Below are 13,124 nucleotides of genomic sequence, written 5' to 3'. Positions count from 1 at the left end.
ATAGAATGGAAATGACAAAATCTTTCAAACATAAATTGACTCGGTGACATAGCATTTTTTACCCATGGCAGCAGTGAGAACTTTAGAAATAGAAAAGTTTAAATTTCTTTTTTGGTCAGACAAATCATAAAATAGATTGGCACAGACTGGCAGACATTGTCTAACCAATTTGTTAATGAATCACTATCAACAGGCAGTCTTAGTAAAAGTTGCAAAGGACTAATGTTTTTTTCTTATGTTACAGTCTGTAGAGGGTACAGCCATTGATTTGGTTTGTAGCACAAACATCCAAGTATTCACTGATATCCCATATCTATGAGTTTAATCATAAGAGGTGCAATTCAAGTTCCTTCAATCTTTGATGTAGATAAAAGTTGTTTCCTTGCAAGTTTTCTATCAACTACAGTGTATTTGTTATTCTTACTTTGGTATTCTTGTAGAGTTGAATAGTCTAGAATATTGACTCATATCTAATGGAAATGCTTTGTACCAGTAAGCACCATACCAGGAAATTGACTCAGGTAACCTTCTACAAAGAAAGGAAATAACAGACTGAGTACGGATCCTGGACTGTGATGTCAGAGGGTTTTTTCCAATTAGATTTCAACATTTTAATTCAAATTGCAATTATTTCATTGTAGGTAATTGATCATTTATACCTATCATCTTTAAAGAAGATTTGTAGTATCTACTACAGTTACCTTGTTTTATTCAATTTCTCTCTCTGCCAGTTGAAAAAAATGTTACCAGAATACTGTTGACTTTTGAGAAAACCTGTTGGGAGTTTTGTTGATGATTTTCACTAAGTATGTTTCTGATTGAGTGTTTCAAGATAAGTGAAAAAAGGGGAATGAACACACATTGAATTGGTTTAACCCCATTACATTCCGTTCCTGAACTAAGTGATGATATCTAGAATTCTAGACTATACATGTATTATTTGTTGTTGTGTGTACCTCCATTTCACTGAAGAGTCTAGAGTTGATGGTTGGTGTGGACTATTGTATTGTCAAATATTCTTTTTAATTTCTTTTTTTTACATGATTTAATATGTAATATGATTATTAAAGTCTGTGATAGCAACTTCCATCCTACAACACTAACTAAATCATACCCTTTGTATTATAAATGTCAGTTGTAAAAAGGGGTATAAATATTTTATGTACAGCAATTCATATTTTATCAAATATCTACATTGTATCCTAGTAGTGCTTAACCTAACTGTAATACCAATTCAAATAATACAATTAATTAATGTAAAAGGAATAGGAGATCCTACTGGGGAAAAACAATGTATGATGAAATCTTTCTTTAATTAAGTAACAATCTAATATCCCCCCTTCCCCCCCCCCCCCCCCCCCCCCAAAAAAAAGAAGAAAAAAAGTTGCCTTAAAACAATAAGCATGACATACCTTACAAAATTTCTAAATTTCAAATTATCACTTTTACCAGGATTCAGATGGAAAACTTCTGGTTCTAAAACCTTTGATCTATATGTCTTCAGATATTTCATGGATGACACTAACATGTTTGTGGCTCTAAGCAACTAAAATTCAAATGTTTATTTTCATAAATGCAAAATTCACATCATTGTTCAATGTGATAACTACAGTCATGTTCAGTAGTGTTTAATTTTAGGATCTTTTATTTGTCATATTGGTCTGATCAGATTTTATTGTCAAAATGCATATCTGGTGTAGTTAAATTAGTAATGGTAATGTTATTATTCGCAATTGGCCATATTTAAGTAAAATCAAATTGCTAACAAACAGCTTTGACAAAAATGCCATAAAAATATAATATATAAACTAAATTGTCAGGACTGATATTTTCCCCATTTTATAGTTTTATAGCTTACTTTACAGAATGTATTTAAATTATTGTTGTATGCTTCAATGTAACCTTTCGAGGTTGTTCAGATCCTCATCCTTCGGTTTGTGACATTGCTGTAGGCTTCAATGTAACCTTTCGAGGTTGTTCAGATCCTCATCCTTCGGTTTGTGACATTGCTGTATGCTTCAATGTAACCTTTTGAGGTTGTCCAGATTCTCATCCTTCGGTTTGTGATGTTGTTGTCTCTGAGGCAATCACATATGATTTTTTTTTTATAGAACTACATTTGTACCTTTTTCTCTATAATTAAATTAAACCAAAGAATTTTTTTTCACCATACCATCTGCTCAAAGTTGATGCAAAACATCCATGGCAAAAAATAAAATACATTATATATCATATTTTTACCTGATTCTGATATTCTGGTTTAGGATCATTATGGAACACTATAAATGGATTATAGTTCAGCACTACTGATTCTCTGGCTTTCAGATACATATCAAACCAAGCCTCTATTCAACAAAACAGAAAAGGGAAAACAATAAATATTAAGATATCAATTTAAAGAATTCAAAGTACATGTATGTTTAAATACTGATTACTCTCTTTAAGAAATATAAAATTCTTTATAAAGGAAAGACATATATAACATAACTTTTTGCCCGATCTAACTTCTGCGTTCCTTTTTTGTCTAAGTTGTTACTGATGTCCAGTAGATCAAGTTCGATTATAATCAAAAGTTGGTCATTTGAAGATGCTCATACATAAAAACTATTGCTTCGTTTTCTTTCCTCTATCTAGTGTAAATATCAAGGGTCCGGAAACGGTCATATTTGCCAGTCATGTCCTAAACTGAAACTATAATGTCCTAAACTTTTAATTGGGATTTAGGTCAAATTTTATTTTTTAAACCATAATAATTTCTCTCTTGATACAAATAATGATTTACCAGGTAGGGTTTCTAGCTGCCATTTTTTACATAAACTATTTCACTATTTCACTTGATTTTCCTCTTACAAAATGCGTGTTTGTTTAACTTGTATACTCCTTCTGACATTATGTGATTTATATTATTGTCCTTTTTTTTTTTATCATAAAAGTAAATTAAACTATATTTATCAATTTTTCCCAAAATTATATTGTGTGTGTTTTTTTCTTGCCTTACCTGTCACATAGCTGGTATGTTTGTTTTTCTTATCTTCAGCAATCAAAATGTTATTCAGTTCTAAAACATAAAAAAAACATTTAATTACTTCTGGCAGTAAGATTTCAACAAATATGAAATAAAATTATATGGTATGATGCCTAAACAGTCAGAATACCCAGAGGGGCAACACAAAAGTTTAACTAGTTGAATAGATATCAACAGCAACAATAGAAAATAGATGTAATGATCAACACTAACCCATCTAAAAATCAGGAGCCATGTACCCTTGGAATTTAAAGAGACTGGTTTTAGTACAAAATTATTAAAAAAGTCTTTATTTTACTAAAACTTTTATGATAATATCTTAGAGTGGTATAATCAGACTTTTTAGGCACAAATAAGAAATACTAGCTGGTTTTATTTGTACTGATTCTAAACTCCATTTGCACATAAATCTCAACGTCATAAGTAGCGTGACGTTACAATACATACATAGCGGTACCGTGAACGTCTAATGAACACAGTCCTGAACATCCTGGGGGGCCGCGAATGAAAATTTAAGCAATAAATAAAGAAAAAACTTTAAAATGAAATAACTATTGTCTCTCAAATGAAATAAAACTTTAACTGTTTACACTTAAACAGTCTTTATGCTTTACGGAACGGTTGAATCCAACTTTTGATTTTCTCCTTAGCATCAGTTTTTGCTTTTCTGGTTGAAGTAATAGTGTTGTCAACTTGTCACTTGAATCACACGGACTATCTGTTGATAAGAGTTCAAGTGGATATAGCTTACTTATTGGTCTAGACGTCGTTCCATTTTTAGTGCGTAAAATAGCAGACCTACAAAGTCCATCTCTCCCATAAACTAACTTAACGATAATCGCTATATTCCACACTGTCCTTGGGGTATCATCATGAATCTGTACAATGTCGCCCACTTTAATGATTTGAGTGTTAATTCCGGTGTTTCTATGTTGTTCCCTAAGTGAAGTGAGGTATTCTCGTCGCCATCTGTCGTGAATAATGTGTTTTTGAACACTTGATTGTCTATTTGCTGTGTAATGTGTTAAGTTTTGTACGTTCTTCTCACTGCTGAAATTAATTGTTCCTGAATACGGTAAAGTTTTAACCCGTCTTCCATAGAGAAGATGAGACGGTGTAAGCGGTTCATCATCGGTAAGGTCCGTTGATACGTGGGTTAATGGACGATCATTTAATATAGCCTCTATCTCGATCACAATTGTCTCTAGCACTCTAAAAGTAACTAGTGCTCGTCCTAACACTTTCTTTATGCAATTCTTGGTCAAGCCGATCAATCGTTCCCACCAACCACCATACCATGGTGCACGCTTCGGAATAAATTTCCACTGAGTTCCATATATGTTGAGTTGTTCCTGAATAGTAGTAGATTTTGTAAGCATTTCAATTTCCTTTGCTGCTGCGGTATATGTTGTACAATTATCAGACATCATGATTTTTGGTAACGATTTGCGGCTGGTGAATCTCCTAAACGCTAGAATGAATGTTTGTTCTGTAAGGTCTTCAACGATTTCCAAATGCACAGCTCTAGTGTTAGCGCAGGTGAATAGACAAATATATGCTTTACTAATACTGTTGCTTTTTGTTCTCACATTCAATGCTCCTGTGAAGTCGACACCGGTTACGGTAAACGGTGGTGAATCATTAAGTCTGTCGGACGGCAGTGGTGGTGGGTCGGGTGTATGATATGGTCTTCCGGTAATTTTACGGCAAGTAACGCAATTACGGAGTATTGATTTCACACATTGTCGAATCGACGGAATCCATTAAGACTGGCGAATAAATGTCACTGTACTTTCTAATCCAGAGTGAAAATTCTTTGCGTGTGCATCCATCACAATTAATTTACAAAATCTGTCTTTGTTCGGTATTAGTACTGGAAATTTAGCTGATTCATCAATAGGTGCATTGTTAATTCTCCCGCCACAACGGATAATGTTCATTTTATCCATGTACAATCTAAGTTGCTTCACTAGCGCATTTTTCTCTGATTTGTTGTTTAAACTCTCAATAACATCCGGGTATTTACGTAGTTGCGAATCTCGAATCCATGAAGTCGAAGCAGTCTGATTTTCATTGACACTAAGATTTCCTGTTAGTTTGTCATTATTTCTACAGTTGTTTATGAATCGGTACATGTATGCAGTTATACGCAAAAGTTTTTGGTATGAGCTGTAGCGTTGTATATCCATAATTTTACTTATTCCTTCATAAGATCTGATTTTCTGTTGCGGTTCACTATTTGATTGTCCTTGCTCAATGGTAGTGCTACAAAAGATGTGTGATTCTTTATTCTTCCACTGTGGCCAGTTTGATTTGTCAGAGAGCCATTCGGGTCCTTTCATCCAAAGATCCAATTCTAGGAATTTGGTTGCAGTTACTCCTCTCGATAGCATATCTGCCGGATTTGAATCTGTCGGACAGTACTTCCATGTGTATTCTTGCGTTATTTCGTTAATTTCCTTCACTCAATTACTTACGAAAACGGGTAATTGTTTCTCAGTAGTAAGCCAACTTAAAGTTATCTGACTGTCACTCCATAATGTTACGCTTGTAACATCCAAGTGCGATTTCAAATGCTTGACGAGTCTTGCGCCTATCAAAGCTGCACTGAGTTCTAACTTCGGAATTGTTAACTGTTTCAGTGGTGTCACTCGATTCTATGACATGATAAGTACGGTTTCTTTTCCACTGACTAAATATGCGCATGCTCCATAGGCTTTCAAGCTTGCATCCGTAAACACATGTAATTCTACATTGTCTGATTTTTCTTTGAAATACGGTCTATTAATTTCCAAATGTGAACATTCATTAATATCTTTTAGTACACACTTCCATTCTGTTGTAATTTCAGATGTAAGAGGTTCATCCCAATTTAATCCTTTCTCCCACAAAGTCTGCATAAGCATCTTACTACGCACAGTAACTGGACCAATAAGTCCGAGTGGATCATAGATTTTAGACGATTGTCTTAAAATCTCTCGTTTTGTCATACGTGTTTCTTCAATATCGGTGTATTCCGGTTTGGCGAAAGTAAGTGTGTCGTTACAAGTGTTCCATCTCAATCCAAGCACTTTTATGAGTTCATCTTTGTCTAATACGCTGTGTGAATTTGCGCGGTCTCGCAAAAGTTGAGAATTTGAAGCCCATGAGCGCAAGTTAAATCCTGCTCTAATGAATAAGTCTCTTGATGTATCAAAATATTTCAGTAATGCACTCTCTGTAGGAAAACTCGACAGTATATTATCAACATACAAATCGTTCTTTAAAGTGTCAGTATATTCACAACGGTTCTCTCTCAAGTGTTTTTGTAGAACGGAATTCAGTATGAATGGAATTAAGTGGCTCCAAATAATACAGACTTAAATCGGTAAGTTGATAGTGGAGTTGATGGGTCTGTTGGTGTATCGAACCTAAAGAAACGTGTGACATCTCTATCCTGTGTCTCTAGTCCCACGTTCAAGAACGCCTTCTCTATATCAGTAGTAACGGCAAATCGGTGTAAACGAAATCTTAAAAGAATGCCGACTAAGTCATTTAAATTGGGTGGAGTAGTCATCAAACAATCATTAAGACTAAACGATTCTGGTGTTGCTATACAACTGCAGTCGAATACGACCCTGATTGGTGTTGTTGTTGAATCTTTCCTCACAGCATGATGCGGAATATAGTGTATTTTGCTCTTTTCATCGGCCTCATTAGTAGTATCCACTTTCTCTATGAAGCCCCTTTTCTGATCTCCTGCTCAGCCATTATTTCTCCATATTTTTCCAGTAGTTTGGGTTCTTTGCTAAGTCTTCTTACTACACTTTCCGTCCTTCGTTGTGCAATGGCTTTATTTGTCGGTAACGTAGGGTGATCCTCTTTCCATGGTAACGTTACAAAATATCTGTTGTCATGGTAACGAATTTGTTTCTCTTCATAAGTCTTTTGAATATCCATCTGTTCTTCTAACTTTGTAGTGTCAATTTTCTCGGTAGCCAGTGACTCTATTTTCCAAAATTTCTCCAAGTCGTACTCATCGGTTTTTGTTGCGATCATCACGTTCATCATTGAAGCTCTCTTGTATCCATCTGTGTCAGAGTTGTGTGAATGTAGCGTTCCAGACAACAGGTATCTGATTTTTGATTGAACAGCTGTCGGTCCTTCGCCTCGGATAATATCATTCTGAACAATTGACCAGAAGTAATCAGCTCCAATTAGAATAGAAATTTCAAAGTTTTCATCTGCTGTTACTGGGTGAGCTAATTTGATTCCTGACAAATTGTAAGTTTTGCTGCTTGGCGTACATAGGTTCTCATCGGTACTGCGATCTCTGGAACGATCAAGACTCGAATCGGAAGTTTACCCTCTGTAGTTATGAGATATACCAATCCTGTACTCAAATGGCGAATTTTAGTACTATTTGCATTGTCTCCAAATCCGGATAGGTTAACGCTTTCAGTTCCAATTTTTCGGCTAATTCCTCTGTGATAAATGAGCGCTGTGCGCCTTCGTCAAACAATATTTTTGCATCAAGTATTTCATGTTCTGCACTTACTGGGTTAATTGCTGTCTTCAAAAGTACACGATCTGTCGATTGCAAGTGTAAAACAGTGTCTGGTTCCTCCGCGTTGTGTTGAATTGTGCCTACGGTTATATCCCCTGTTGGTTTGTTGTCTTCATTTGTTTTAACATTGTCTTTGCAAATGCTGGTGTGATGACGTTTGTGACACTTGTTGCAAGTTTTTGTAGATTTACATGCGGACAAGCTATGGTGTCCTAGACAGTTAAAGCATAAACGATCTTTTTTCACGATTGACATCCGGCCATTGTAATCAGATACTTTAGTGCAATTAACAGACGAGTGTGGCTCCTTACAGTACGCACAGAGTGGCTTGGGTTTAGTGTTAGTTGCGTTTGTATTCTTGTTACCTCTATTTCGATTACTATAATTTGTATTTGTCAGAAAGGCGGCGGTAGCTGTAGGGTGTTCTAACTGTTCTGAAGTTTTGCCTGCATCCATAATATAAAGTTCATCGAAAATTCCACGTTGTAATTCATTCAGTTGTAAATCTGTAGATCTATATTGTCTGGCAAGATTTCTGCGGATTTCACCGGGTAGTTTGTTCATAATAATGGGCACTAAAAACGCTCCATATGTGTCTTCACTTTGACCTAATGACTCCAATCCTCTAATGTGTATCTCAATTTCATCGTAGTAGTTTTTCATGCTAGATATCGTGTATTTAGGGGCTGGTATATCAACTAGTGCTTGCATATACTTCTGTCTTATTACATGCAATTGTCCATATCTTTCTTGCAGTAAAGAAATAGATTTCTCATAATTTGCATGTGTAAGCGCAAACCCTGTGACGGTTTTCAATGCCTCATCATGGAGTAGTGACTTCAAATAATTAAATTTCTGAACGTTTCCAAGAGTAGTGTTTTCGTGAACGGATGTCTCGTATGAATCCCAAAATGACTGCCACTGCATAATATTACCATCAAAGGTAGGAAGATTCAATTTGGGCAACTTGTTGTACTCATTTAATCTAGTGTTACTACGTGAAAACTGAGTTTCCGGTACACGGAAGTTTGAATTACATGTATTCTGTTTATTGTATATCTCGGGTTGAGCATAACTTTGTTGATCATGAGCAGGTTGAGCATAACTTGGTTGATCATGAGCGGGTTGAGCAGAGGCGGAATGTGAAGGGTCGCTATAACTGACAAAATCTTTTGCATTTGTTCTGAGTGTGGATGTATTGACAAGAATGAGCTTTTGTATTTGCGTTATTTTCCCATCTAATGTGTAAGCATACTCATCTGAATCGACGATCTCGGCTTCTACTTCTCCTTCATCAAGATTTTCTAGAATGTCCTCATTAAGTTTTTCTAGTATCTCTTGTTTCTTCAACAGATTGTTCACAATTTTAGTTAACTCTTCAGTGTTCACGGGCTTGTCCCGTCGTCTCGGATGTCCTCAAATTTCTTCAAAAGTCGGGAAATAACGCTTCTGTGTCCTGCACGTATAGAACGTAGTTTGGAACTCATCTTGGTCCTACGGCACCAATATCTTAGAGTGGTATAATCAGACTTTTTAGGCACAAATAAGAAATACTAGCTGGTTTTACTTGTATTGATTCTAAACTCCATTTGCACATAAATCTCAACGTCATAAGTAGCGTGACGTTACAATACATACATAGCGGTACCGCAAACGTCTAATGAACACAGTCCTGAACAGATAAGTTCAAAATGTCTAGGCCCCAATTCTATTATCTTCTTTGCTGCTTATGACATCATTGAATGCCACTTGACACCAGATTTTGAATTGTCTTGATCAACAGGTTAGGTGCCACTAGTGGAGAAGAAGCTGCTTAAACTTTTGTTGTATCCCTTGCTGGGTTAGTGTAGTTAAATCTTTAGTTCTCTGTGTTGTATTTTAATCACTTGTCTGTCTTACTTGAAATTTTAACTTTTATTACTTCTTTGGTATCTCCTAAATCAATTTAACTTCAGTAAGAGCATATCAGTAGTATGTTTATCCAAAAATATATGCAACTGACCCTTTACATTACAGTGAAGTCAAATATTCTCATTCTCTTAAAAATTCAGTGACATACCTCATTTTAGCTATTAATGATCTAAAGAATTTGGGAATATGGTAAGATTAAAGAAAATTATAAAAAAATGTGTATGTTTTTATAAACAGAATTTCATTTGCACTTCACTTGGTGATAGAAATTATCGATTCAATAATAAATATATGCAATAATTTCTGAATTTACAGTATCTGATCAGTGACAAACCTTGCCCATCATGGTTTTTGAAGTAATTTGTTATAACTGCTGTGTTCTTAAGCTCCTCAGGAGTAAGTATAACCTCTTGTGCTGCAAGATATCTTTCACATGTTTTCTCTAATGGTGGAATTGGGAGACGAGGCAAACTTTTCTGGAAATGTTCTGTTGGCACAATACTTTCATGAAGAAAGTCAGGATCTGACAAGGTACTGTAAAAATGATGAAAAAATTATCATTGATGTACAAAACCTTACCCTATGCCATATCATATCATTAACATATGTACTGTGAATTAATTTATTTTGGTAGGAATCAATTTTCGTGAACTTTTTTTGTCGATACATGTATTTGATTTCGTGGTTTTTGTCGATCACCTAATACAAATGTACAAAGCTAAAGTTTACAGATTGTCACTTAGTAAACAATTAAAAAAGAAGCATAGATATTCAGGTAAGCACATGAATAATATGTACAATAAGATATAGTTTATATCTTTAATGGAGCTATATTTAAGTTTGTTGACTCTCTTTGCAAATTTTGTTTTTCCTTTCGCACTTGCACATATTGTGATCATAGGATTTATACAAAAATATCATGCTGAGGTACATTTTAATTGCACACTGAAAACATGTTGGCAAATTGTTGTCTGGGAAGCCAACATTTACAAACAAATATTTTTTAGATTGGACAAATTAAAGAATTTTCTTCATAAAAATGTATATGTACACAAGTTTTATAATAAAAACTAGCCATTTAGTTATAAAAAACATATGCATCCATTTTTATTTTTTTTGAAGTTTCATACATGTACATTTTGTACATGTATGACTTTAACCCATATTACATGTATTAACTCGGTAGACATGCAAATGACTTGGTTAGATATATTCATAAAGTTCTGAGTATATAATAAAACTCATCTTTTTGAATGGCCTATGTATATCATTTTAATCAACAATGGATTAGAAAATAAAGCATGTACAAATTTTATCTGAACTGTTTTACACATTTACCTGTAGTGATTTGCCTGTGGAATCCTGTTAACTATATCTTTACACAATTTCTGAAATAAGACACAAACTATAAATGAAGGCTCTTATGTGTTTATCAATCTTCACATTAATCCAAACAGATTAATCTGTTTATGTCTATAGGTGTGATACATGAATCAGCCTTTTGCCTGATGGGCTACCACATTAAAATTCAATCTTATAAAGTATTAATCTATTGTTGCATATACATGTACTGATTGTACTTTCAATTTCTTAATTATCAAACATCTTTTTTTCTTTTACATCTGTCTTCTTGTTTTGGTTAACTAATTTTGCAGAAATGTTATACTTCTGTGTACATGTTATCATAATTTTATTTGAAATACATTTTTACAAATGATGCAGGTCTTTTATACTTGTACAAAAAAATCACTTTTTGTCTTCTTCAATTTGTACTGATCATGACTTAAAAAATTAATCACAAGCATGACAAGAATTTGAGAAGAAAAAAATAGATTCTTTTCTTTTTACAAAAATATTATAGGTATAAACTTATCATAATCATTTTCAAAGTTGTTAACTAAACAACTAAAACTGTCTGATGTTGTTTTGGCTAATTAAAATTCAAAACTATATGGATCAATTATGAGTACATGTACTGTACTTTGACAAACATGTATGATGGTTTACTGTTACAAATTGGGATATGGATGGAGAGTTGTATGCTCATGCCACATCTATATATATCTAGTTTTAATGCTGATTGCAAAGTAATTTTATTTATTAACAATTAAAGGACCTAAGTGAGCACACTCACATACCCCACAATGTCAATTGAGAAATAAAATATCTTTAAGAAAAAAAAATTGTATAAGAAAAAAAAATGGATCATAATTTCCTGTCATTATGCTCATCTACATGTATATAGTCTGTCCTTATTATCTACAAAGTTTCATAAAATTCTGTTGTGTGGTTTTAGAGGAGTTGCGATGACAAACTCAGTGTTGCAGATGTACATGTATATTGAAGCAAATAAGTTCAAAGGGTGTAACTCCTAGAAAAAAAATTGAATAGTAATTTCTTATGGATATGCACATCTACATAGTTTGTCCTTATTATCTAAAAAGGTTTCATGAAGTTCTGTTGTGTGGTTTCAGAGGAGTTGTAATGACTAACTGTTGCAGTACTATATTGAGGCAAATAAATTCAAAGGGATTAATCACAAGCATGACAAGAATTTTGAAAAGAAAACAACTAGATTCTTTCCTTTTTACAAAAATATTATCATTACAAATATAAACTTATCATGATAATTTTCAAAGTTGTTTATTTATAAACAACTAAAGCTGTCTGACATGTTGTTTTGGCTAATTAAAATTCAATACTACATGTATATGGATTAATTACGAGTACTGTACTTTGACAAACATGAATGATGGTTTACTGTTACAAATTGGGATATGGATGGAGAGTTGTCTCATCATGCTCATGCCACATATTTATACATGTATATCTAGTTTTAATGTTGATTGCAAAGAAACTTTATTTATTAACAATTAAAGGATCGTAGCGTGCGCACTCACATACCCCACATTGTCACTTAAAAAATAACTTTAAGAAAAAAAAATTGTATTAGAAAAAAAATTGAATCGTAATTTCCGGTCAATATGCACATCTGCATAGTTATCCTTATTATTTAAAAAGGTTTCATGAAATTCTGTTGTGTGGTTTCAGAGAAGTTGCAAAGACAAACTGTTGCAGTATAATATTGTAGCAAATAGGTTCAAAGGGGCGTACAAATGTAGTTCCTAGAAAAAAAATTGAATCATAATTTCCTGTTGATATGCATGTCTTCATAGTATGTCCTTATTATCCAAAAAGGTTTTATGACGTTCTGTTGTGTGGTTTCATATGAGTTGTGATAACAAACTGTTGCAGTATTATATTGTACAAGTAACATGTTGTAGCAAATAAGTTCAAAGGGGCATAAAGGGCATAAAGGGCCAGCTGAAGGACGCCTCCGGGTGCGGGAATTTCTCGCTACATTGAAGACCTGTTGGTGACCTTCTGCTGTTGTATTTTATTTTTTTTACATTTCTGTATTTGGTCGGGTTGTTGTCTCTTTGACACATTACCCATTTCCATTCTCAATTTTATAACTCCTAGAAAAAAAATTGAATAGTAATTTCTTATGGATATGCACATCTACATAGTTTGTCCTTATTATCTAAAAAGGTGTCATGAAGTTCTGTTGTGTGGTTTCAGAGGAGTTGTAATGACTAACTGTTGCAGTACTATATTGAGGCAGAGTTCGCGAAAAGTGTC

General features: G+C 33.9%; 1 protein-coding gene across 1 annotated transcript in view; it reads right to left on the bottom strand.

Moving 5' to 3' along the window:
* Nucleotides 1–13,124, bottom strand: part of LOC134728100 (carnitine O-palmitoyltransferase 2, mitochondrial-like) — a 36,175-nt gene that overhangs the window by 19,765 nt on the left and 3,286 nt on the right. Inside the window, exons 2-7 of the mRNA XM_063592523.1 lie at nucleotides 10,821–10,870; nucleotides 9,817–10,016; nucleotides 2,999–3,058; nucleotides 2,242–2,345; nucleotides 1,413–1,546; nucleotides 425–529 (exon numbers count right to left, since the gene is read on the bottom strand). Coding sequence (XP_063448593.1) covers nucleotides 425–529; nucleotides 1,413–1,546; nucleotides 2,242–2,345; nucleotides 2,999–3,058; nucleotides 9,817–10,016; nucleotides 10,821–10,870 — 653 coding nt within the window. The remainder of the gene's footprint in view (nucleotides 1–424; nucleotides 530–1,412; nucleotides 1,547–2,241; nucleotides 2,346–2,998; nucleotides 3,059–9,816; nucleotides 10,017–10,820; nucleotides 10,871–13,124) is intronic.

Source organism: Mytilus trossulus, chromosome 1 (assembly GCF_036588685.1).
Source record: "Mytilus trossulus isolate FHL-02 chromosome 1, PNRI_Mtr1.1.1.hap1, whole genome shotgun sequence".
NCBI lineage: Eukaryota > Metazoa > Mollusca > Bivalvia > Mytilida > Mytilidae > Mytilus > Mytilus trossulus.
Note: the sequence above shows the minus strand (reverse complement) of the source record. Positions and strands in the feature narration are given on the sequence as shown.